General features: G+C 52.3%; 1 protein-coding gene across 1 annotated transcript in view; it reads right to left on the minus strand.

Moving 5' to 3' along the window:
- TSHZ3 (teashirt zinc finger homeobox 3) overlaps window positions 1–11,005 on the minus strand; it is a 67,945-nt gene extending 56,940 nt beyond the window's left edge. The window contains exon 1 of the mRNA XM_069458161.1: window positions 10,753–11,005. Within this exon, the coding sequence (XP_069314262.1) occupies window positions 10,753–10,792 (40 nt within the window). The 5' untranslated portion in view covers window positions 10,793–11,005. The remainder of the gene's footprint in view (window positions 1–10,752) is intronic.
- Between the last annotated feature and the right edge of the window lie 15,756 nt (window positions 11,006–26,761).

Below are 26,761 nucleotides of genomic sequence, written 5' to 3' on the forward strand. Positions count from 1 at the left end.
GCTGCCGAGAGCAAGGGCAGGGAGCCGCAAGAGATCATTTTTTTTTATCTGAAATATTCCCCAGACCTGGAAGTCTTTACGTCTCTTCATTCTCACACTACTAACCACGCCAACCAGAATTTTTTTTTAATAGTTATATTGTGCTAAGCTTTTCAGATACAGATTTGAAAAAAAAGCATGACACAGAGTTTAAAAAAATCAGACAAGGGTTCTGGCTTCAGCAACTACAGCTCTGTTTATATTTTAATGTTTTGTACGTGACGGCCTCTATGAGGGAAGACAGAGAGAGAGAGGGAGAGAGGGAGAGAGAAAGTTGCCTCTTAGCTTTAGTGTAAATCACAGAGACTTCATTTTTCCCTGTGTCCTTGGAAATTATTCAAAATTAAAACCTTCCTCCCCTCAACCTTTTTTTATTTGGGTGGGGGGGGGGGCGTCTTCTCTATTGTCAATGGGAGGTTTGTGTCCGGCCAGCGGCAATGAGAGCCCAAGGCCAATCGACAGAAGCACACACAGGCCTCTGCCCTGCCCCAGCTCGTCCAGCTCTCGAGTTACAGGTTTACACGGCAAGTCTAAATAATATTCAAAATGATAAATGGTACCCGGAGCCCGGCATCCACCATCAATCTTTTTTTAAGGAACATCCATCTTCAATAACGCACGTTTGAATCATGCGAAGCCAGGAGCCCTGAGATTCATTTGCACCACCCCTCGCGAGCCGGGGAGGCTTGAATGATAGCTGTCAGCCTTCCTTTTTTTCCTCCCCCCCCCCCACTAAAGAGGAAAAAAAAAAGCAGGGAAAAGAGAAAAAAGGAGCGCGGAGGGGAAAAGTCAGGAGAGCGTCAAAGGCGGAACAGCACGGTTTAGCAGATAATAGGAAAAAACATAACCTCTCCCGCGCCCCTGCCAACCCCGTGCCCGCCATGCCGCACACGCAGACAGCCGTCCAGAGCGGGCTCTCGCCTCCCCTGGCCCCTGCCTTGCTCTTGCCTCCCTCTCCCGCTTGCCAGATCAGCAGTGCTCTCTCCTGCGAGCCCCACGGTGCGGCACCGCGAGGAGGAGGAGACAGCGTCACATGGAGCTGGGCTTCCCTCCCCTCCCTGCTGTCTGGCCGGGGCCCATATGATAAATGACATATGTCATTCTGTCAGGAGGGAAGGGTGGGTCAGTGATGTATGACTCTGCTGAAAAGGAAATCGACTGTTTGGCACGGTGCAGCTCTTCTCCACCAGGATTTAGTTTCAGAACTCTGAAATGAATTCTCCGACGTTCCAAGTGCACACTTAGGGCAGGCTGACGGCGGCCTGGGGGACGGCACTCTGTCCTCCCCCTGCCCTTCCCGTGGCGGGGTGGTGGCGGTGGGGAGAGCGGGAGGAAAAAAAATAAAAGACCCAAACACAGTTTGTCGCTAGATACCCGCAAAAGGCCACACGCGTGTCAAGGTCCCCAGCAGTCACACACTACGGGTTATTAAAAAAAAAAAAAAATGTGACTTTAAAAAAAAAAGAAAGAGATGGAGTCTCAGGTTAGTCCTTTTATTTATTTATTTTTTAATGGCAAAGGGCTGACACAAAAGCAAGATAAAAATTAGCATGTTTGAAGTAATCGTCCCACAGCTTGACATCTGCATAGTAAATTTTAAAGGAAAAAAATGTGTCAGACAGCCATGAGCACTGCGCCCTCCCCCTTTCATTAGCTCACTGCCAGGGTGGCACCGCTGAACCTCATTACGGCTCCAGGATTTATGAAGCTGAACCCAATGGCAAAGAAAAGGCATCTGTCAATAATTGTAGGGAGCTGCACTCACAGCTTTGAAATCTCATTAAGTATGCAGTTATCAGGCATAAAGATCAAAAACATTACTCAACTCCGACAGAATCTTATGGAGGAACATTAATTAGCAACAGGCCTACAGTACAAAAAAAAAAAGAAAAAAAAAAAAACACAGACTTCCTCTCACACCTGCCCAGCCCACAAACCTAAAGCAACACTCCCCCTCCCGCCCGGAAAAAAATAATTCCCAGCATCTGAGACTGATCAAGAACATGAAACGGGAGAAACAACACACACAGAAAGGAGAGGGAGGGAAGGGGTGGGCGGCAGGCAGGGAGGGGAGAGGGAGGGCGGGGAAATTCAGTTGAGAAAGCCCTGGCAGTGAGGAGAGAAAAGGAAGAAGCTGTCAAAGTTGAGAAGGATGTCAGCACGGGCCCTGATTACTGGGGCCTACGGAGTTCTCGGACCTTTTATCACGCTGGCCATCAAACCCAGACTGGGGTCCCTGCGAGAGGGCTGGTGGCTGCCTGTCTGATCTGCAGCCCAGGCCAGGACCCTCTCCTCCTCCTCTTCCTCCTCCTCCTCCTCCTCCTGCCCCCTGCTCACCTGGCAGTCAGGAGGCCGCAGGCTCAAGGGCCAGGAGGCAGGCCCTGCCTCCCCAGCCGGTCTGCACCCAGCCGAGTGACGCTGGCAGCCAGACCTGGCTCCACAGGCCCTGGGCACAGGCCAGGGCACCACCGTGCTCACCTTCCATCTCTCAATCACCTTCACACACCTTTCTCTTCCTCCAAAGACACTTCAGCATCCTCTCCTCACACACACACGCTCCTATTTCATGTCTGCACACGATCACTCGCAACACATCAGAAAATACAACACAGGTGTGGGGAACTGACGCCGACACTGGGTCACAGGGCCTCCAGACCTCCGTCACAGCGGGGACGGGGTACAGCTCGCTGTGGGTGTTTAACAGCCCCCCCGGGCTGCTGGGACCGCACGGTCTCTGGAGAACATGAGATGGTAAGTTTCCGCTTCCCCCACACCCCCACCTCGTGCAAGCTGCACTGGCAAAGAATAATTTGCATGTGTTCAGAAACACCCCACAAGCATTGTGTGCTTGGGGTCTCAGGCAAACTCCCCTGATGTCCTGCGGTGGTCTGGATCCAGGATGGGTGGGGGTCTCAAACACCACTCAGGTTTCAGGCCAGCAAGCAACATCGTGTCATGCAACAGTTAGGCACCGCCTCCAGCCGCCCCCACGAAAGGTGCAGGATAATAACAATGTAGCAAATATTATGCATTTTATTTCCCTTATTGCACTGCTACAGGAAGGTGGCCTTCTCTGCTTACACATAAACACATGCCTGCATTCTCTCTCTCTCTCTCTCTCTCTCTCACACACACACACACACACACACACACGCACACGCACGCACAGGGCACTTCCCACAATCCCACACCATGAGAAAACCCACAGAACAGCACTTCCTTTGATCTGAACCCTATCATTCTCCCAGCCCCTCACCCTCTCCTGCGCCACACGCTCCCCTTATTCCACAGCCACTTCTGACGTGTGTGCCTCTTTGGTCTACAGAAGATAATGGTCACCTTTTATTAATTAGCCACATCTTTCAGAAAAACCGGCATTAAGATTCCTAGGCAACCAGCTTGGAGACCCCTCCAAGCCAAGGCCCATCTTTTCCAATAAATGCCTCTCCTCTGGAATATCAATGAACACAGCTCGAATAAATTGTCACCTATGACCAAAAATAGTCAGGGACACTTGTCTATAAGCCAGACTTGACGAGAAGGAATTTTAGCAGGCCTATTACAATAAGGTGTTTATATTTTTTATATGCTTACCATATTACCTTTATTATGTGTAACATCAAAGTGATTATAGCAATTACATCTAACAGAATTAATTACAGAACTTCCCATCACTCTAGATACATAATGTATTAGAGGTAAGCCAAAGAAAGAAAACATCTTGATTGTAGGAACTATTGTTGGGATGTATCTTCTCCAGCAGCAATGCCAAACCCACAGCAGCTTTCAGAGCGGGGAAACTGAGAGGTTTATAGGAAATGAGGTATATTTTCTTAAAATGAAGTAACGCTTTTGCTTAATAATATGCCGGCACTAGTGGACATATAAAATCAATTTAATTTTTTTAAATGTAAATCGTTTAAAGGTGCTGGTTAATCCACCCAACCAATGTTACCACATAAAGGAGAAAGCACATGGGTGAAAGGCTTACAAGTCTTTACGTATGCAAAATAAATTCACTCAAGGCTTCATTAATATTAATTTAAATTCAAAACCCATTTACATTAAATTGTTCATTAAAAATTGCCTATTTTATGCAACATGCATTTCTCAAAGAACTCAGAGGAAACTGAATACATAGGACTAGATTTAATGATGAGGATGGAAAATCAAAAGTAAATGAATTTGAGTCATTTCACGTACATTACCAAGCAGCCCTTAGCTCTCCATGAAGGATGGGTTCCAGTTTAGAAAACAAACAAGCATTCTGAGTATTCTGTTCTCTGCTACTATAAACTTGTGAACATGACCTTCTGGCCTACCACGGAGGAAGAAGAAGGAAGAGAAAAAAAAAAAAAAAAACCAAGAGAAATTGGTGGAATGTAGATCAGCCAATACAAAACTGGCTTCGGAATAAAGCAGGTATCACAAGTGGACTCAGTGCATTGAGAGTTAGGCTTGTGTTTTAAAAAAAATGCACATGAGTTAGCATTTGCCAGTGGCCAACGTGGTCTGTAATTACAGGGTTCTCTGTCCCCTACACCCCATCCCTGTAATCCTTTATCCTCAATGCCAGGGTACCCAGGAATACGACGACAAGGAGTTAGTAAGTTTCTTGCCTTGGTGCCCTCCCTCCCGAGGAACGTACCCCTGTTTTCCCAACAGCTGTTCTGGATGAAGAAAACACAGTCATAATTAATAACATGTGTCCTGACAGTATGAATTAATAATTTATCATTAAGCCCAAACAAATCTAAATTATTCTTCAAGAGCCACACCTTTGCATATCTGAGAAAATACAGTGAGGAGATGAACGAAAGGTCCAGGTAACGTGACCTTTAGTGAAACTCGTCCCCCCCCCCCCCCCGCCCCACCAGTACATCTCTTGCCCTGTTGTTGAAATACTAAAATAATTTACAGAATTGAAAGTGATTAAACCCAAGAATCTAAATGCTGATCAAACTAAATGTATGTGCTACAAATGTCTTCTTTTTAAAATGGGGCTTATGAAACATTCAGTATTTGGTCAAGGACACTATGTAATCTTTTCAATAAAGATTTTGAAACCTCCAGTATGACAGTTGTTCAGGCAAGTGGTCATAAGCAGATTATGTTCTATTATTGTCTTTTTTTTATACTTCCAAAAATGCATAGTGTTGTTCTACTCATAGTGACCTGAATTTTTAAGTCCACATCTAACGTAAATTTCTACAAATGTGGAAAAATTAGGAAAAGCTACTAAGTCTGTGTATGCATTCCTTAACAATTCACGTTTAAAAAAAAATCCAGAAAGAGGGGAGAAAAAGCATATTGATAGTCATTGTTTAGTAGGATTTAAAAAATTAATTTAATGACTAACTGCAAATACTGGAAACTAGAATTAATCTGTCTGGATTTTTTTTAAAAAAGGCTTACAGACATTTAAATGCATGTATCGGGACACTTTATCAACCTAACATAAAATTGTCATCTTATCTTATTATATGACTATTTTATGCATGTGTCAAAGAATTTAAAAATGACTGCCTGTCTATTGAGTCTAATTACAGCTGCACATTATCTGTCTGGATGTACCAGTCCATATCATTGTTACTAAATACAATATACTGTATTCACCTTTCATTTTTAACTTCAGACAGAGAAACCACAATTTGGAGCCTAACTAAAACACACACACAGAAACAGTGAACACCTGAGAGGGTTTAGGGTAAGTAATACCACTGTTCTCTTTTGTCCTGTTTCCCTCCATGGGGTGATGCTACAGGGGTGTGAACAAAACAGCTTATTTGAAAGACTCACCACCCTAACTGAGCTAGACACTAACACACAAGGGTAGACACACGCCCTACTTTATTTTATTTTTATTATTTTTTTTTTAATCTACTACAAGACCAAAGCTATTTTTACAGTCAGTCCAGTGACAGGCAGGAATAAAAATGGGCCGGCAGGAAAGCCTCCCAAACTGCACTTGGAATAACTGTGAACTGCTGGCATGATCGGATTAAACATGGCTGTTGCACACCCGGACCAGGGACTTCCCGACTCCTCTCCCTCCTGCTTCCCTGCCTGCTTGCGTGTTGCAGCCGTCGCCCCGCCTGGCTCTGCCACCACACGTGTGCGGGAGAGGCAGCGAGCACCCAAAGAGGCCCAGGCACTTTGCCCTGAAGAAGGTGGATCCTTCTCCTTCCAGAAATCCCTGAAGCAGAGGGGCAGGGATAAAGGAACAGTTTTCCTTCTGTGAACTCACCTGGGTTTCGCCGCATTTCCCACGGCCCTGAGCAGTCACCTTTCATTTTAATCACTTTGCAAAACAATCTTTAGCAAAAAGAGGGAAAATGCAGACTTGTGAGGCAATTTCGGGGATAACTGCTGATACATCAGTTATTGACTACCCGGCTCCCGTTTATGAGCGCGCTCAAGGCAAAACTGAGAACAAAATGACAACATCAACCGCTCACAATCAAGTGTGGCCCTGGAGAGCACTGAAGCCCTAACTGACAGTTGTCAAGATAATGGGGGCCACAGCAGCTGATTCTGGAAGATTCTCTTCCCCGTATGCATGTCCAGGGGAATAGCCTTGTCCTCATCCCCTTTGTTTTTCTCCTTCGTCTTCCTGATTTTCCTTTTTAAAATCTGCATTGTTCCTCTCATTTCATAGGAAATGGGGGGCGGTTCACAGAATGGTCAGAACCAGTCATTTTGCCCCCTTGCTACAGAGTAGATAGAACACCTGTGCAAAGGAGAAATACGTGGCAGGTTTGAGAGCAAATAAATTCCCAAGGCTGATGCCGAAATGCCCTTCTGAAAGCTCCATGTGCTTCCAAGAGAAGGGAAAAGCTCCTCTCTGGATCTGCCGGATGTGTGGACCAGACTCAGGAAGGCGCTCTCTGGACGCCACCAGGTGGGCCACCTCTCGGGCACGCCCGTGTCTGCTGGCAACGCGAAACCCCTCTGCCTGTTCCGTGGGGATCTGCCGTGTTCTGTGACACCAGCAGGCCCCAAGGGGCCCAAGTCACTTTCACAGAAGGCAGGATGCTTGGTGATTCACCCTCACCAGGCTACCACCTAAGAACTCCATGGAAGGGTATTTTCTTTCAACAAATAAAACTCACAAGGTCACTGGCAAGTTGTTGTTCATTGAGGATTCTTCTTTTTTTAGAAGATTAGGCAATGGCCTTTTATGATTTCACATTTTCCTCCAGAAAATTAATACGAATGGACAAAATATTATCTGCTAGTAAGTATTACACTAAATTTTTTCTGGTTTTTTTTTTCAGAAACTACTTGTTCAAAAACAAACACAACAGACAGGTGAGAGTCATATTTTATGCGAGGAATAATGGTCATTTTGCCTGAAGGACACTGTCCTTCCCTAACCCCACACCTCTGACCTTCTCCGGGCCGCAGCATCTGTCCAGCACAAACACACCACCCCTGGACATCCCCGGTTTCAAAAAACAGAAACTCCCACCCAGGTTTCTCTTCGGCAGGTGAAGAAAGCTCTCTCCCTCTCTGAGAAAAGACACTAAGCTATGCATGATTTCTATCAAAAAAAATATCCTAAAGTACAGAAATATGTCTTTTCAAGGATTCATGGAGGCTGTTTTGGCCTTCCGGAGAGCAGTGTGACACTCGGCCTGGATGGAAAGAGCGTGTGCACCTGTGTGCTGTGTCTGCACACTTCACACAGCTCTCGGCCTTTTGTGGTTGTTATTCTACCCCAGACCATTAAAAGGGCCCTAATTCCTATGACATGATTATCCAGGTACCAAAGCCCATTTGTCACCTGCAGCAGAAAATTGAGTTAATGCACAACTAAAGGCAGCCAGGACTGTGTAATATCAACTTGATTACATCAAACTAGCTGCAAACCTAATTCTGCTGGATGACACTGCGTCGAGCTTGTCATCTCCAATCATTAAAGCTGTCAGGAATCCATCAGGTTTACAGCTAATTAGGTGAACACTAATGAAGCTGGCAAAACAACTTTTCTTTTTTTATGGCTGAGCGGACCTTTCAGTTTGGAGGGGGGAAAAAAATTCTCGAGTCTTCTCAAGGTTGCTGGGGACTGGATTTCCAGTTACCAATCCGCAGACATCTTTCTCTCTCCCACTCTCCCCTACAAAGCGATCAATGTGCCCTCACTCCCAGCATGCCACAAAAGCAGGCACGAGCCTTCTCACTGGCAGTTGTGAGAACTAAAAAAAAGGAGGAAAAAATGGGAAGTTTCTTGTCCATGCAAACACACAAACAAAAAAAAAACCTCACACCGCTCACTTACTGGCCTGTGCATACTTATCACCAGCCTAAATGTGCAGGTTTTTTTTTCCTGCACTCTTCTTAAATAAGTAGCTCTCCAGCCATCCTCCACCCCCTCCTCCACACGTCCATTAGGCAGAGGCATTCTGATAAACTAAATCCAAAACCAGGGTATGGGAAAGAAAGAAAGCACTCACGCTGCCAACTTCTGATTGACCATTAAGCTATTGATGAATGTGCCTGTCAGAAGAGAGACAATTAAATCAAATATGAAACAAAGTCGTTTTGACGGGTCATTTTGATAGAGCAAAACCATTCTTCCATCTCCTATTAGTCGTACAGTCAAGTTTTTATATAAATGAATTTTTTCTTAACTGACCTGAGATTTCCTGGCTGGCATTTTAAAAGGTGCAAAAAAAAGAAAAAAAAAAAAAAAAAGGTTAGTGAACAGGTTGCTTTTTAAAAAAGTAAATAAATAAAACCAACAGTACATGTTTCCTCCTGCTCTAATATTTTCTGAAGAAAGTTATCAAATGAGAAGAGTCTCTCAGATTGGCAGGGTGCAAGAGAAAAGATGAACTGTAGAGAAAGTACTAAACCAAATGTAAAGATGTAATCACATATGGTGCATTTGATTGAGGCACACAGATACCTTAAAATGTGTATCCAAAAAGGAAAGAAAAAAAAAATTTCAAAGGCTGGAAGAAGCCCAAGACATTCCTACTACCCAACTTTGTGAAGGATTCCTCCAAAGTTTCAGAGTTTATTTTGGGTAGATAAGCTCATTGCTGGAGCTTGGAATTTAAAGTAGAAGGTGGGATGGGCGTACAGCATCAGCCAGGAGGTGAGCTGGGAGGCGGCACTCTCCCTACAATCACTACTGGGATTCTCAAACTTTCTAAATTTAGGCAACACTGAGGACACAGCAAAACCTGCATCACAAGCCCTCAACCAAGTCTGTTTTTTTCTAAGATTTTTCTTAAGACACTGGCAGGCAGGTACATTTCTGGGAGAAGAAAGAATATCATTCCCTCTCTGTGACCCTATGCGAGGGGTCTAGAGTCCAGAATGCGGCCACTGTGTGAGGTCCACTGGCCACAGTGCCCGCTGGCATGATGGAGATTAAGGGCACTCAGGCACCATGGGCCCACCTTTATCCAAGAAGGGCACCAGTCAGTGCCCTGACCCTTCCCTGTCCCCTCCCCTCTAACATCCAGAGAGAAGAAGAGAAGTGAAAGAAAGGAAGAGAGAAGAAAAGAAATGAACTCCCCAATAACCTTCCCCTCCAGGCAGCATCTGAACCTCTGCACATCTGAGTGTTACTCATATCAAAATACATCACGTCCATATGTGGTCCTCGCCGCAATCTGCCCCAAATCCCCGAAGTTGCACTGACAGGGCCCTCCTGACGTCACAGAGCTCGGCCTCACTACTGCAAGTGATTTATTGATGTTTATTGGGAATGAATAGATCAAAGGCAGCAGCATGACGGGCGATCAATCAGTCATCAAATCAAGGGTGGCAATGGGCCAGAAACCCTTCTTCCAGGCAACGTGCCCCCAACCGACATTATTGCAAAATAATGTTATGTGTGTGGTTTTTGTTTTGTTTTCAGTGATGCTTTTTCCAAAAAAAAAAAAAAACAAAAACAAAACTGGCTCAGTCTAAAAAGGAGTTGACATTCCTGGTTAAAAGGGGAAAAAAAAGAAAGAAAGAAAGGAAAAAGAAAAAGAAAAAAAAGGAGGAACAAAAAAGTACTCAGACGTGTCCCAGAACTAAGTGCTAGAGGAGATGAGGGTGGGAGCAGCAGCAGGAGGGGTGAGGGCCAGCGAGCTCCAACAGGGGTGAAGGCAACGCCAGCATCCAGCACTGACTTGACAGTCATCTGACAATACCCAGACCCCTTGCGCTCTGGTTTCCACCGCTGTGCCCAGTTTGGGCCCAATAAATAAAGACTCAATCGGATTAGCAGTAAGGTGGCCGAAGAGCCCGGCTCGCTCGCTCGCTCGCTCTCGCCTCCCGGGCAGACACCCGGCTGTCCCCCGCCGGCCGGCCGCGGGAGGACACGGAAGGTGTCCCGGGGAACTCAGGTGACCCCGTCTGCCCCCCACGGAAAGAGGCAGACGACGGCTGCTTCCTATCCCCTCTGGGGCCAGAGCACTGAGGGGGCAGGGACCCAGCACGGCTCGGTTCACCCTAGAGCGGTTCCCCGAGTGGGCGCGAGAGGGGAGAGGGCAGAGCGCGGCGGGGCGTCCGGGGGCGCCGGTGCCTGAGCCGGGCGCACGCACCCAAACACGGGAGCAGCGCCTGAGCCGGGCGCCGGGAGTTACTCTGTGCGGGCACAGGGAGAGGGGCAAAGAGTGGGGCGACGAGCGGGGTCGCCGCCTGCCAGAGGCGCAGGGCGAGGAGAGGAAGAGGAGGAGGAGGAGAGGAGGAAGGGGAAGCCGCTCGTACCTGCTGCGCGCCGGGGCGCCTGCTGCTTCCTCCTCGGCATGATGCTTCTCCGGCGACTGCCACCGCCGCCGCCGCCGCCGCTGCCGGCCGAGCAGAGGGAGGGAGGGGCGGCGGGCCGCGGGGGGGCGAGGCGGGCCTGCTCTCAGCCTCCCCCCCGGAGAGCGGCCGCCCGCAGGATGCTGCTGCGCCCCGGCTCTCGCGTCCCCCCCTCGCCGCGCTCCGCCGCGAACCCCGAACGTGCGGAGGGAAGAAGGAGGGCGGGCGAGGGAGGCGCGGGGAGGGAGGAGCGCGGGGGGAGGAGGAAGCAGAGGAGGAGGAGGAGGAGGAGGACCGCGCTGCCGGCGGAATGGGAAGTTTGACAAATCGCTCCAGAGGCCGGAGGAGGAGGGGGCGGGGAGGAGCGGCGGCCCTGCCCCCCCCCGCCCCGTCCCCAGACGAGGTGCGCGGGGTTCGGGGCTGGGGGTGGGGAGAGGGGGAGAGGGCGGGCAGAGACGTGGGGGGAGGAGCGCGGGAGCAGCCCGGGCTGGTCTTGCCCCGGCCCCCGCCCCCAGGCTGGGGGGTCACGGCATCCGGGGGGACGCGCAGCCGCTGCCGCGGCCCGGGGCGCAGCGGTCCAGTCTTCTGCCCGCGGCGCGGCTGGAGCGGCGGCGACGGCAACAGGCAAGCTTAAAGGAAAAGGAGATGATCGTGTCACTCGCCCGCCCGCGGGGGCGCCGCGCCCCCGCCCCCAGCCCCCGGCCGGCCCAGGACCCCCGCCCAGTCCGGGGACACGGGTGCCGCCCCTGCGCCCCCGCCCCGAGCGCACATGCAGGGGAGTGGCGCCGGTCCCGCCGAGCCCGTCCCGGGCGCGCGCTCCCCCCACCCACCCCTTCTCGACCCGCGTCCGCCCCCGGCCGCCCCCCGCTGCCCGCTCGGCCCGCACTCCTCTCCGCCCGCGCGCCCAAAGGCCGGGGCGCGGGCCCGGCCGCCCGCGTCCCCCAGGGAGGGGATGCCAGGCCCGCAGGCGGGCGCCCTCGCCCTCCGAGGGGGAGGCAGCCGCGAGCTGGGGCGGCAGGGGCACCCCCGGACCCCGCGCCACTCGGGCTCCTCCCCCGGGACCCGCCGCCGCCACTTCCCCCGATTTTTTTCCCGGGGCAAACTTTCCTGGGCTGGTCCTGGGGGTCGGTGCGGGAGGAGGCGTCTTCAAGTTTCCTCTCCTGACTTTGGGACGATCAGGGTCCCTCCACCCCGCCCCTCGCCGCGGGCTCCGGGCCGCGACCCCCACCCTAGGCGCAACACAGGCGAAGGCGGGACAGGGGCGGGAGGAGGAAATCGGGCTCCCAGGCCCATCCCCCGCCCAGAGCGCCCCCAGGAGGGGCCACCACGCCGCGCCCCGTGCCCAGCCCGCCGGCAGTACTGGACTGGGGGATTGATTATTGATTGGGTGATTGGGGTCGCCAAGGCGCGGGGCGGGCCGCAGGGAGGGGGCGCTGGCCAGGCTGCGTCGGCGGCGGGGCGACGCTGGTCACTCACGGGCGGCGGCGGGAGTGCGAGTGGGCCGGGGCTCAGTGGGGCGACCCCCGGGCGGCGGCGGCGGCGCGAGAGCCGGAGCCCGAGCGGCGCGGGCGGCGGCGCATCGATGCGCTGCGGGCTCGATTGCGTCTCCCTGGGCCGGGAGCGGGGCGGCCGCGTTGGGGCCGGCTCTGGGCGCTGCGGGCGGCGGTGGCGGGGCGGGGGCGGCCGCCGGGCCGCGGTCCCCGAGGCGGCGCTGCGCCCGGGCGCGGCTCTGAGCTGAGGCTCGCGCGCCCGGGGGCCGCAAACCCGGCAGGGCGGGCACCCCCGCCCCGGCCCGGCTGCCCGAGCGCCCCGGCGGCAGCCAGCTTTCTCCTCCTCTCCCCTCCCGTCCTTTTCGTTAGGTTCTCTCTTTTCTAGTCACTTTCTCCCTCTTCTTCTGCCCTGTTTCTTTTTTATTTTTTCTGTTTGTTTCTGCAAGTTTGTTTCAGAACTTCACACCATGCTCTCTTTCCTTTTAGACCAGGAGACCGTGGTCTCACCCTGACGGTAAGATCAAGTCTCGCTCGCCCCCGGCCTGCGGGCTGGGCGCGGCCCGACGTGTCCCCGATGCAGATGCGCCCCGCGGTTACCCGGCCACGAGGCCGCCCCCAGCGCCTTCCCGCGCTCGGGCTCTCCGAGTTGCGGGCGCCGACCCGCGCGGGCTGGAGCCGGAGGCGGGTTGAGGCTGGGCGCGGGGCCGGCGGGGCCTGGCGCACTCGGGAGCTGGTGGCCGCGCGCTTGGCGACCCCTCCAGGCCGGGGAGACGCGGCCATGGGGCAAGAAACGCTTCTTGCGAGCGGGGAAACGGTGAGTCGGCAGATGCCGCGGGCGCCCTGGCCGCTCCCGTCGCCCGGAGGAGGGTCGAGCCGCGCGAGGTCGGCTCCCGCCAGCCTTTGGTCACTTTCCAGTCGCCGAGCGCCCGCTAAGTGCGCGGGTTGCGGGTGCGCACGACAGCCCCAGGCGCCGCGTACTTAAGACTGGGAGTTTGCCCTAGTGGTGCTTCCCTCATCCTCTCCTTTCCCTGGAAGCTCTCGCAACCCCTGTCCCCTCTGCCCCCTCCTCCTTCGGGCTGCGGCCTGAGCTCGGGTCCCGCATCGCCCGCCGCCGCTGGATCCTTGTCTAGCCCTCCCCCGCTCAGGCGCCGCGCGCTGTGCGATCCGCCCCAACATCTGTCGGTCCAGCCATTGGCGCATCCATCAGTGTCACTGGGCTGCACATTGCAGCGACAGCCCGTCACGCACAACACGGGCTGTGCGGAGTGCGCACCGCCACCGCACTGCCATGCCCGGGACGCGCCAACAGAGTTCCTGCCAGGTTTGGCACAGTCTGGAATCCCGCTCTTCTGTGTTCATTTAGCCACCATACGCACTACCCCCGCCCCTAGTATCGTGACCCCAAAACGTGAATAGTTTTGCAGGCCGTGCTAGGGATGGGACAGGTGGAGGGGGCGGTGTCGTACTGGCCCTTTTATTCCACTCAGGTTCTCTGCCCTTTCTGCGGGCTGGGTGTGGCCGGGAGCAGGAAAGGAGGCGTCCCAAATCCACAGCACACAAAGTGTGGACCCGGAAGCTATCTGAGTGCAGGGCTTCACCCGCGTCACCTGGGCCTAGGCTGAATTACCGAGGTCCCGGGGCAGGTCTCAGCCAGGAGGTCTCACGCTGAAACTTCTCCAGCCACGCCTGGGGGCTGCGTGACACGGACTGAAGAGGAGGCGCGGGAGAGGGGAAGGAAACGCAGACCCCAGTGAGAGCTCAGCTCGATTTACAGAGAAGTGGTGTCTGCTGGCACTAAGTCTGTAATTCACCTTACTGACTTGGTGAGAAAGGGCAGGGCCATGTGTTTTAGAAGCCAGAGCTTTCGGAGAGTCTTGGCGCCCATCCTCGGAGTGAGCTGACCTTGGCAGTGGCTGCAAGTTCTTGCTTTTGCCTCGTGCATCCCCTCCCCCACTCCTCCCCAACTGTCCAGAGCGTAAAGGATTGCATTTATGTCCCTGATCTGTCCGGCTGGGCCAAAGGGCCTTTTTGTACTCTCCCTAAAAACTTGAGAGGGTGTACGGGAGACCTTCTCTTCGGACGTCCGCGAGGCGGCTGCACCTGGCATTTAACCTGACCTTACTCTTATTGCAAATACTTTTGTCTCCATGCCTGGTGAGCTCTGCCCTCTCAGAGTTGACCACACAGTGGGTAAAAACCCCCACGGCTCTTACTCTGCGCTTCCCGAGTTATAAGGCGCAAGAAGCTGCTTTCAGGCGAGTGCAGAGGTCCTAGTTTGGGTCTCCAGGAGGCTAGCGGAGCCTGCGCCGCGCCAGCCAGGGCTCCTTCCTGCTGGAATGAGGGACCTCACTCTAGGGCGCGGGCTTCGCAACCCGCATCCGGTGGCTGAACTGTTTGCAAGCTAGACTAGAGGGCGGAAAAGCCCGCGCCCGGCGGAGGAGCTGGAATTCTGAGAAGATACTCCGTATAGAAATCTTTTCACCCCACTCTTCAAAGAGTTGCAGCTATCTCTGCAAAGCAACAACAGGCTTCGCCCCCGCGCGAGCACCTGGTAACTTCTTACCCGGTAACTTCTTACCCGCCTGGGTCGCGCTGAAAAGTAAACTGGGCTAGTAAGATGCTCCCGCCTCTGGGAGGTGCCGCGTTTCCGGGAATAATTTTTCAAACCCCTAAAAATAGGAGGAGGAAAAATGGGCTGAGGGCAGTGGACAACTCAACAAAACACCCAGTGGCAAACGTCCATAAGTGAAAGTGACAACTCAGCGGCTGGGTGGCCCATGAATGGCAATCTCGACCCCCAAGATTGCACCTCAGGCCCAGGGGAACCCGGCTCCTCCTCCGCGGCGGGTGCTGAGCTGTATTCAGTAGAAAAGCTCCCAAATGCCGCTTCTTGGGGTCAGGGGTTAGAAATCCGACGCCAGCATTCCGAACTCAAGGAGCTCTGGCCTACCTGTGGGACTACCTCCCCCCAACATTCATGACCTTGGCTAACTTGAGCCCCACTTGGATGAGGTTGTGTTAGAGGAAAAAGAGAAGAAGAAGAAAAGAAAGAAGTCAAATGCAGGTGTGGCTAGGAACAGGTGTGCGGGGGACAACGGACAAGGGCTTGACCGCTACACACCACCCAGGAGTCATGAAGTCCCTTCTGGCAAGGAGTAGCCCGGCCACCACTGGGAGGCGGCCGAGGTTGTGTTCAAGGTGGCGATTGAGGGCAATGGGTGACAACCCACCTGACCCCAGAGAAGGCTGAGCTGTGTCCTCATCTGGAGTGGCCACTGAGAGAAAAGATTTTGGGGAAACAAGGCCTCTTCCAACCTGCCATTCCAGGACAGGGAGCTAGGGTGGGCTCCCCTCCCCGGCATCCAGGGCCAAAGCCTTGACTTTGGAGAGGGGTTCCCTGTGTCCCCCGGGGGAGCCATGGACCACCTGGAGGGACAGGGCACGCTGGGTAGTATTCTCTGGAAGCCTGCATCCCATTTCAAAGCGTGAGGGCTTCTGCCCAAGGTGTGGGCTGTTAGGGAGCCCAGGGCTGGGTACAGGCAGGGGCGGTGGCGCCAGGTGCCCTCCTGCCTGGGCTCACCTGAAAGACTGGTGCCAGCTTGCAGCCTTCCTCACTCCTCCCCTCGCTGCAGTGTGGTCCAGCCAGTGGTGAGGAAGTGTGCTGGGAGCTGACAATCCTGCCATCTGCACGCCTCCACAAGGAAATGGACCCCAACCTCAGCCCTGGCCAAAGCCCACAGCATTGGAACCCTGGGGCCAGGCCCTCCCCAGGCGGTAAATTGTTTGCTAAAAGTGCATTTACACAGTAGCTAAGTTTGTTTCTCTTTCTCCGGTAGCTTTGTTTTAACGAACCAGATGTTTTGTCTGTAAATTCTCCCAAGAACTTTTACAGTTTTGACGTGAAATAAACCTTGGAAATCGGAGCGGTATATTAACGCCACTTGTGTGCGGCCTCGGGAGAGCTGGTCAGGCGGCCCTGGGTGGGAGCGCGATCTTTGAAGAAAAGTAGGGGCTTCTCTTGGCGCAAGGTCAAGACTTGGTTTTGGAAGTGTGAAGCGCCATCCACACTCCCAACACAACGTTCGCGCGCACACTCCCAACCTTCCCCCGCCAGGCCAGGCTTCCTGCTTTGTAAATGTATCGTGGCTTGGGGCACTGAGGTGTGGCCCAACTTAGCAGACTGTGCCCATGGCACGCCCGCCGTGTTTCGCCAGGACCACGGGACTCCAAGGCAAGGAAAGGGCTTGCGATCTTCCGGGGGGGACCTGAGGTCCTCGGTCTGCGGGGGCGGGGCGGAGCTGGGCCCCCCACCCTCATAATTCCTGGGCGTAACTGGATGCGGGAGGATTTTGGATGGAAGCGGACCTAGTCTAGCCCCCCAGGAAGCCAGGGCCCGCAAGTCCCCCTCTCCAATGCCTAATTTGTTTTTTCTGATTCAGGATTTCCAGGCAGTTATAACATCTTAAAAAAAAAAAAAAAACCAACCAAACCAACAAACAAAAAAACTGTACACCTAGCAGAGAGAAGAAGGGAGGGAATGCGGTTATTCCGCGAGAGGGCGGGGAGGGAACCGAGACTGCCTAGGTACCTGCTCGCTGGCTGGGGGATTCGGACCGGCCACTTTCTCGGGTTTCCCTAGACAGGGCCCGGATGTCCTTTCCCGGCTCCCCTCCCCCACTCTTGTGCTCGCGGGCGCACGTCTTCACGCATCTGTTTCTTCCTTCATCCTCCGTTCAATCGTTCACCGAACTTTCAAAAAAGTTTGTTTTAGGAGAGCGAATATTAAATAAAGAAAATAAAAAGTCTTTGTATTTCGGTCTAAGGAGGACAGATGCACAGTAAAGTCAGTTTGGAAGGCGCAATTACTGGAGAAATGCCCTTTGATCAAACCCCACGCCTCAGCTCGGGTTGCGCGGGGAATTTCCTGAATTCCTCGCTCTAACGTGGCGCGGTCCTCCCTACCCCACCCCATTTGGGGTGAAATTTTGGAAACCATTTGGGTAGAGCTAAAAAAAAAAAAATTGCAGGACAGGTTGCTGCGGCAGCCGTGGGGCTCACCCCTGGGCAAGCCCGCGGCCGGCTGGCGCGCGTGGGTTCCCGCGGTGCGCGGCTGCCCGGCGCCCGCAGGTGTCCGAGTCGCTGCGTGGGCAGCGCGGTGCTGCTCGGAACCCTGGCTCTTCGAATGCAGGAACCCTGCAGCAGGAGGAGGTCCCAGAAACCACACCACCAGGTCCTGGCAGACCCGACGGCCCGGCTCTCCGTGGCTGGTGACCTCGCTAACTGTCCGGGAAGAATCCCGTTTCCCAGTTCCCTTTTCCTGCATCGCTTTATCGCTTGCTTATCTGCCCAGGCGTTAGGGTTTTGTGTTTGTCTCTAAATTTACGGACGCGGAACCCTGAGCCTGACTCTCAGGAGGGCAGGTATGGGAGAGGGATAACGGGCTGGAGACTCATTTTTATTTCTTGAAACTTGACGAGTATCACTTGCAATTCCACCGGAGGTGGGTCAGGGTTGCTGGGGACACGGTGGCCCTAAGGGTCAGATTAAATGGCATGCACGTAGTCTCTGATCTCCTGGGCTTTGAAAACTCCACGGTTTTCCTCCTCTGCAGAGAAGCCCTGCATTCTGCCTTCTCTCTCCATCTTTCTGTCGCCTCTTCTCTTTTCCCACCTTTCTCACCTCCGTTCCTCCTCCCTCCTCCTTTCTGCTTTCTTTTTGTGGACTCTCTGCTACCGGTCCCTCCTCGAATTCCCAAGCGTTATTTATGTTGGGGCTATCAAGTGCCAGCCCCAGAGAGTTGCAGTCCTCCCTGTGACGAAGCAGGGGGGTTACCCGTGCACAGGTCACCAGGGAGAAAGTAGTTTGTAGTTTCTGCAGCTTTTGGGGGGGAGGAGGAGGGAGAGGGAGGTCAGAAATAGGTTGACACTTGGTTTAAAACAAAAGAACATGTTAAGAAGTTTCAAAGCTGCCAATAAAACCCTTTAAGTGGCTTGTGATTCAGTGCCTGGAGTTGCGGTGATGGCATTGGTAAATGACTCTAATGCCCAAAGAAAAATATTACAAATGCCGCTGTCTCGGCCACCAATCAGGCGCCACTCTCCAGCGCGGGCGGTGGCTCCTCTCTGGCGCGGAGGGCACCCGCATTTGCATGATAAATTGACCAGACTGGCGGCAGCCAATGAAATATTCAAATGAGGCCAGGGGGTAGGGGTGCCGTCCCTGGGGCTCCCCCTTTGAGCTGGAGGCAGGAGCTGGCGGCAGGAGCTGGTGGTGCCACCTCTCCGTCAGCACCCTCTAGAGGCAGGACAGCGCGGGCGGCTGCTCTGGCCCTGAAGGCAAGGTGGGAACTGGGTGGGGGAAGGGGTTTGGGTGGGGAGGTGATGGGCTCTGAATGCTTGGGGAGGAGGAGGCTTTGGCTGGCCCAGGGGACTAGGTGTGAGCAGCATCTCTGCCTGCGTCTTGCACTTAAGGCAAGTGTTCACTGCAGAAGCAGGTGGTGATGCCACGGAGGTGGTTAGGGAAGGCTCTAGCCTCCTGCTCCCAAATCCCTTGTCTAGGCTCCATAATAAACGCAGCCGTAAAGTTAAAATAGTGTGTTTGCTCTTGTTGACTTAACATCAAGACAAGACCCTTGCCCACCTCAGACCACAAGCAGCGGCCCTGGTACCCCTCTGTTATGAAATTCTGGAGCAGATATATCCAGTTTTGCGGGAGAACGCACACAGGCCCCACAGGCCAGCATGCTCAGGACTGGAGCTAGGCTGAGGCACTCCAGGGTGTGCACCCTGCCTGGAGCCTCAAACCCTGCCTGGCTAAGCCGCGTGAGCCTGGCCCGTGGGAAAGGCCAGAGCTGGCAGTGCCTGTGTGTGCGCCCTGAGCCTCAGCAGGCAGAACCTCTCCCCTGGGAAAGTGCTTCCTGGAGGAGGCTCCACTGTGCGGGCAAGGAGGGGCACCAGCCGGGGTGTAGACGCCGAGCCAGCGCACAGGGTGGGGACAGGCTCTGGGATGGTGCCCCTTCTGAATCCACCAGCACCTGACCAGCTCCTGGAGGTCCTGACAGCAGCGACTTCTGCACAGGATCCAAGGAACAATGGACATCTCTAGCCCACTGAGTATCTCTTCTCTCACCACCCCCATCTTCCATCTTGTTCCAGATACCCCAAGGTCTAGGCAGCTGCTAGACCACTCCTGTAGGTTAACTCACGGCAGGGTTTTCAGAAGTGTCATTGCGTTTCTCCATTCTGCTGTGGAGTGGGGACACTTCGTTCTTTCCCTGGCACCCAGCTAACTGCCTCTGGGGGTGCTCCATCCCTACCCCTCTTCCCAGCCAAAAAGGTCTGCCAGAGGTGGTCTGAGCTCCAGTCCAGCAGCCCTCTGGGCCCCTGTCCCCCCAGCACACTGCAGCCCCCTTCCCTGCCCATTCACAAGGGACACCCCGGGGGGCAGGACCTCCCAAGGCTGGTGCAGCCTGGGTCACCAACTGCTTGGAAATACACAGAGCAAAAGTCGAGGTACTGAATACAGATTGGACAGAGAGTGAATTTTGTCTTTCGATTACCATACAGATACTATCAATACTTCTAAAGTACAGTGCCTGATTGGGAGGATTAATTCATAAGAAGCCTTTTGTATCATTTAGGGTTTTTAGAGTCTGTGGGCCAAAAGAAGGGGTTCTGGCTAGGCATGGTAGCAATGCACTGGGGAAACAGCTGGTGACACATGTAGGTTCAGGGGCAAAAGGGGCTTCCCTCGTTTCTAAAAGATCTTCTGTCCCAGTTGGCTTGAGGGTCTGGGGATGGGGTCCCACCAGGAGAAGGCCGAGAAGCGAGTAGGCCCTTCCTCTCTGGCTGAGTCAAGCTATGCTACATGGCAGGGGGCCTCCCTTGGAAGCCCACACCCCTCCCTCCTCTTCCTCCTCAGGCCTCTCCTGTCTGCCAGGAAAAAATGCTACTTGAAAATGAGCCAGAGTCTTCCTCCAATGGTAGAATTTGTCAGGGAGTCGCTGCTGTCCCCAATGGCCAGAAATGCAAGCTGCTCACTCTCTGTCGGGGAGGCTGTCTCAAGCCCGTAGAGAGACCCAAGGAAAGCAGTGGGCTGCCCCTCCCGCCCAGCACGTGCTCCTGCCTGGGCAGAGCTGCGCAGGGTGAATGAGGAAGGGAGGCCGGTCAGTGTGTCTGAGCTGATGAGTATCAGGGAGGAACCGTGCACAGTGGGTCTGCTCCCAATGGGTACACAGCTGCGGTACATTGCAGGGGTACAAGCTTGGGCTGTGGTGACGAAAGCCTGAGCCTGTGGCTTGAACAGGTCACCCCTGCCCTCTGCTTTCTGCCTTGTCTCTCTGTGGGCCCCAGAGACAGCCTCCCTGAGAGAGAGAGAGAGAGAGAGAGAGCGCGCGCGCTCGCACACAGCTTGCATTTCTGGCTATTGGAGACAGCGGAACGTCATCTCTGTCTCCAAAACAGGACAGCTGTCTCCGTCTTACCCAGAAGGGACTCAATGAAGAAACAGTCCATCCCAGTTGGAGATGCCCTTTGAAACCTCTGGTTCTTGGCCTACCTCCTGGGAACTTCCAGAGCTAGACCAGGGTTTGAAAGAAGCACTGCTGGTCCCATCTGTGTGCCTGTGGGCAAGAGTGGAGTCTGCTTCTCAGGGTCCTTGCGAGGCTTACCTGGGTGGCGTACGTCGGTGCCTTGGGAAGAGTCTGGTACCCAGTAGCTGTCCAATAAATGGTCCTCCCTCAAGCCAGTGTGAGGGTAGCTACAGGCTCAGACCTCACAGAAGGTAAAGGCTGGTATGTGGGTGAGGCTGGATGCAAGCAGGTGCTTGGAATAGACCAACAAAGAAAGAAAGGGGAGAGTTGCTGAAGGCAGGGGACGGGCCTCCTGCCTTTCCGGGAGGAGCGGGCGTTCGCAGGGCCGATTAGGTTGGTTCCTGCAGGCCCTTCTGCGAGCTCGTTAGCGGCAGGGGAAGGGCGAGGAGCCACACTGATGTTTCTATTTTCCCTATTAGTAGCAGCTGGAATTTGCACCGCCCAGGTCAGATGGAAAATAGAAGCTGGGAAAATCTGACACTCTCATTGATTTGCTCTCTTTGTCATCGCTACTCTTGAGAGGAAGACATGTGACTTCAAAATTGCAATTAGGAACCAGCCTGCTAAAGGATGCTGCGCCCGTCACAGGCCGTCTGGTCCAGTTTCCCGAGGAGGTGGGTTCGTTGGTGGTTTGGAGCGGCAGCAGGAGCTGCAGACTCGAGACACCTCCCCGCAGTGCCGCTCAGAAAGGCCGTCCGGCACTTTCCTCTGGTTTCTGGTTAAGGTTTTGAAAGGATGGCAATTTCCCCAATGTTTTAAAAGTATTAACTTCCTTTCAAACATTCTTTAACCTTTAATGTTTTGTAACTTGATGAAAAGGTCATTTTGTTCGGAGGATGCAGCTGTTCCATAATTGTTCAACTATCAGGGTGAGTTCCGTCCAAATCCTGAATTCTTTAATGGGAGCCAGACTGCACAGACACACACACACACACACACACACACACGCGTGAACACACACACACATGCATGCACACACACAATATAGATGAATATTTCCTCTATACATCTATGCACCTATCCCATAGAGTCACGTGTATTTATTTATATAGCTGTATCTAGGCACACATGTATACTCACAGGGACCTGGATTTCAATCAACATCTCTAGCATTCTTACAAGAATGACTTCTTCTTTACAGGAAAATAGATATAAAACATATCCTTTTGAATGAGAAGTTTTGCTAAACATTTGATGGTAATCATTTACTATGTACTGCACACATTCCTAATTTTTTAAAAAAAACATTTAGCCGGTTTCTCATTTAACATTTCCTTGCTGTACCTACAATAAAAGCTTCCCAGGCCTAGCAGAGTTGAGATGATTTTTCCTGTCTTCTTACACAGCCTCAGCTTCTTAACTGTCCCTGGCCAGCACGGCCCTTTCTCCCTCACTTTTACTTTTCTCAGCTGGTGTATTCTTGGAAATAGAAGGCTGAGCATGTTAGATTTATATTTAAAATGAAAGTGGTGTTAATAGGTTCAAATAAGAACTTGAAGGAATTTTGTATAAGGAAACTGCATGAAGTTTATGCCTGGACCCCACGGTCAGTATTTTACTTATTCAAGAGGCGTTTGGAGTGGTGTCCTGATTTCTTGCTCTGATGATGGAGTTTTTCAGATGGAAGATGTCCAGGCAAATAAGCAGGAGTTGGGTAGAGTAGCTCACAGTCAGTCTCCGCAGACTCGTGTAGGGAATAAATCTGATCTAAGCTGTGTCACACTCAGTGAGGGCACTCTCTAAGATTACCGCTCATATTGAACTTGAGAGAGAGAAGTGATACTTCTAAAAGGATACAACTTTTACTTAAAAGGAAACACCTTTAAAAGGTCTCTGGTTGGAGTACTAATAAATGGCAAAGCTTGTGACCATTATATAGAACCATCTAGATAGTCTTGGGGGCCAAATCCTCTAAACTGGCCTCTAGAATTGGTGTTCCTAGAGTCATTCATTGCACGTTCCAAACTCCAGACTGGTTTTCTGCGTTCCCCTGTGATCCCATTTTTGTCTCCCTGCATTTCTGCATGTGAGATACTTTAAAAATGCAGAAGAATGTGCAAATCACATGTGTATGGTTTGAAGAATAATTATTGGCCAACATCTGCATACCTGCCACTCAATCACCATAAGCCACACCCCCCCGCCCCCCCCCCCCACACCTCCCAAATCCAGGCGCCTCTCCTGGAGGCCACCTCCATCCTAAATCTTTATAGTGATCACTTTCTTGCCTTGCTTTGTAGTTTTAAGACTTAGATGTGCATCCCTGTACATAATCATAAATGAAATAATATCAGATAAATTATTTGATGTCCTGTGTCTTCTATCCAGCCTTGTGTGCGAGACTTCACCATGTGGATGTGTGGGGTTGGTTCATTTTCAAAGCTCTAGGCTATGATACATTGCAGTGTATTAGGTTTCTCTGTGTTTCTAGTTTTCTGGCTACTATGAAAAATGCCGTTGTGAACATGCGTGTTTATGTGCTTTGATGCACATGTGGAAGATCCCCTGTGTTATACGTAGAGATGAAATTGCTTGGTTATAACAACTCTCCGTTGCTTTCCAAAGTGATCGTGTCAGTTTTCACTCCCCCCAGCAGTCTTTAAAGCTCCCCTTGTTCCACATCCTTGTCAGCACATGTTATTGTTTGCTGTTTTTTCTTTTTAATGTTTCCTCATCTAGTGGTTGTGGTGGCTGTCTCACTATGTTTAATTTGCATTTCCGTGACGACTGATGAGTTTGAGCACCTTTTTGTTTGTTTGTTTGTGGCCATCTGGATTTCCTTCTTTGTGAGGTGCCGCTTAAGTCCTTGTGCCATTATCTGCTGGACAGATGCTTCATATTATTTCACTAAAGTTCTTTATCACCCGGTTTGTCTCAGTTTGGTTTGGGACCGTAGATCAAATCGGAAATGTTTCCATGAGCTCCCGGATGCTTTAGTCTGCAAGTAGTATAACCCGAGCTCACACTGGCTCAAGGAGATCGGCTGGGGTGGATCCGGCTTAGTTACATCAGCAGGAAGCCAGTCTTCTCTGTCCCTACTCTTCCCTCTGTGCCCAGCAACAACTCAACCTCCGGGTGTTTTATCTCCTGCTTTCCAGAGGGCCACAAGTGGTAAGTGCAACTCACTGCTTCTCTGTCCACACCCAGCAGGGAAGAGAATAATAGAAAAATGTGTCATTGGTCCATGTGATCTACGTCATCCCCTTCAGTTTTCAGGGTCCAGCTCTGTGGAGCAGTAGCCATCTCCAGGGGGGGGCTGCCCTATGGCTTACTCAGCACCCTAGTAGGATAAAATCAATAATGGCAGGGAGGAGGGCTCAGCCTCAAACGCCACCACATTCACTGCCAAGCCTGTAGGTGTTTTTTTTTTTTTTTTTAATTTACTTTTTAATTTGCACAGAGTAAAATTCATTCTTTTGTTGCACAGTTCTCTGAGTTTTGTCAAATATATAAAGCAATGTAACTGCTGCTGCCATCAAGATTTGGGACTATTCCATCACCCCCCAAAACTTCTTCATGCTACCATTTGGTAGTCAAACTATCCACCTGCTTTTAATTTCCACTGTGCCATGCCAGCAACCACTGAACCATGGGTCTGGTCTTCATCCCAGTGGCTTCCTGTCATTTTGCCTTTTCCAGGATGTAGCATACAAGGCATTATATAGTACGTAACCTCTGAGTCTGGCTTCTTTCGCTTGGTATAGTGCATTTGGGATTTATCCATATTGTTGGGTGCATCAATAAGTTTGTGTCTCATCACTGCTGAGAAATATTCCTTTCGGTGGACATGCCAAAGTCTGTGTGTCCCTTCATCAGTTTAAGGACAAATGGGTTATTTCCAGTTTGGGGCGATTATCTCTAGAGCTGCTATATACATGCACACCAGGCTTTGTGTGAACATAAGTTTTCATTCCTCTTGGGTTTCAATACCTAGGGGTGCGATTGCTGAGTCATATGGGAAGAGCATGTATCGCTCTGTAAGAAGCTGCCAAACTGTTTTCCAAAGTGGGTGTACCACCTTGTATCCCCACCAGCAATGAATGAGAGCTCTTCTTGCTCCCACGGAGGTTTTAATGGATAGGAAAGTACTTTGTAAAGAACAAAGGTGCCCGACAAGGGGCCCAGGGGAGAGAATTCTCAGGAGGAATTTCTAAACTCTTTACTCCTGTGGCATCCCAGTGGATCCTTCTGAATGGGGACAGAACACTCCCATTTCCAGGTCATTTGCTTCTCCAAAGGGGAGACGGGTAAGTATCACGGTACTCCTTTTACAGACGAGGGCACAGCGCTGCCTCCTGTGGTCGAGCCAGCCTGGCCTTATGTAGTGTGATCGTGAGCGAGACTGCACAGCCCTGTGTCTGGTTCCTGAGTTCATAAAGTAAAATGAAGTGTGATCACTGGGAGCACCGTTGCACTGTGTGGCAAACGGATACATCCGAATGGATGACACAATCAGAACGTTGGAGCTGGCGGGGACCTTGGCAATGACCTGTTACATACCCAGGTCCCCAGAACCCAGCCCAGGACTCTTTCCACCTTTCTGGGGCGCCCCGGGCGGAACAAGATCAGCTCATTCCGTGCCTGGCCGCCCAGAACACAGGGCAGCATGCCACCTTTGGTGGGCCGGGACAAGCGTGTCAGTCCACGGCAGCTGTGCTCTCAGAAGCAGGAGTGACACTGGACTGCGGCGAGCGTGGCGACCGGAGATGCTGCTTTCATTCTAGTGCCCGTTGCTGGGGACACCTTCTCATTTCAGACGTCCTGAGAATATGTTTAATTAGAACTCGGCCATACAGCCTTTTAAAATAAAACAGAAGGGACCAGCTAATTATATCGCTCCGCATTCTGTGGCAAACATATATTTTTTAATAAAACACTTTCCTAACCAGAGGAAGCCCTTGGGATACAAATCCTCATTTATAAGAAGTTTCCCAAAGGGACTGAAAGAGAAGACGCCTTATAAAGAAAAGACACAAAGAGAGCGGGGAAGTATTTTCAAAGAGCTTTCAAAGGATTCGCTCGTTCTGAGGTTGCAACACAGATATTTTAAAGGTGCAAATTTTTATTTCAAATGCCTTGTGATCCTTTTCCTGTATTTTTGATAGTGTATTTCTGGATTTGATTTTGTTTTATTTTTTCCTCTCCCCGGTTTGATTATTACCACAAATGCCCACATTTCTCAGTCTGGTATTTTTCATAAGTACAATATTTAAATAAACAAGTGATTTTCTCAAAACGCACTTCATCTCCGGCTGCTGCTTCGCCCCCCGCCTTGCTCTGTGAACAGCCCCTCCCAGGTGACAGCTGCCCGGACTGGGTGGGGTGCAGCGTGGGCTGGGTGTGGGCCTTCCTGCGGTCTCTGCAGCACAGGGGGGCCAGGGACAATTTAGGGCCCCCTGCTGTGTGTCCCCAGAAGTCCTGGCCTGCCGGGGCATTTGCACTCAGGAGGCAGCCCCAGCGGATGACAGCAATGGCAGTGACAGCTCGTGTTTGCTGGGGGTCTCCTTCACTCCAGGCCACACACTGAAAGTTCTCTCATTTAATCCTCACAACATGCACAAAATGTAGGTGTTCTTGCCCCATTTTGAAGATGAAGAAGGCAATATTTGAGAGGCGAAGGGACACATGCAGGGCCTCGGGGCCATTAGAAGCGGCAGAACTGGAATTTGGACTCAGCTCTGCCTGTGCACGGGCCCGGGGGGACGCTGGTGTGTGGACAGCACGAGGTTCAGACCCGCTTCCTCGGGTGCGCTCCGTGCTTCCCTTCCGGGCGCGCCGTGGGGCACAGGGGCTGCATCTTCAGCTGGGCTCTGCGACAGCGGGGGCCTGGCGGGAAAGAGGACACGCTCCTGCGAGGGTTATTCGTGGAGGAGTTGCTCACATGAGGGTTATC

Source organism: Eulemur rufifrons, chromosome 24, assembly GCF_041146395.1.
Source record: "Eulemur rufifrons isolate Redbay chromosome 24, OSU_ERuf_1, whole genome shotgun sequence".
Lineage (NCBI taxonomy): Eukaryota > Metazoa > Chordata > Mammalia > Primates > Lemuridae > Eulemur > Eulemur rufifrons.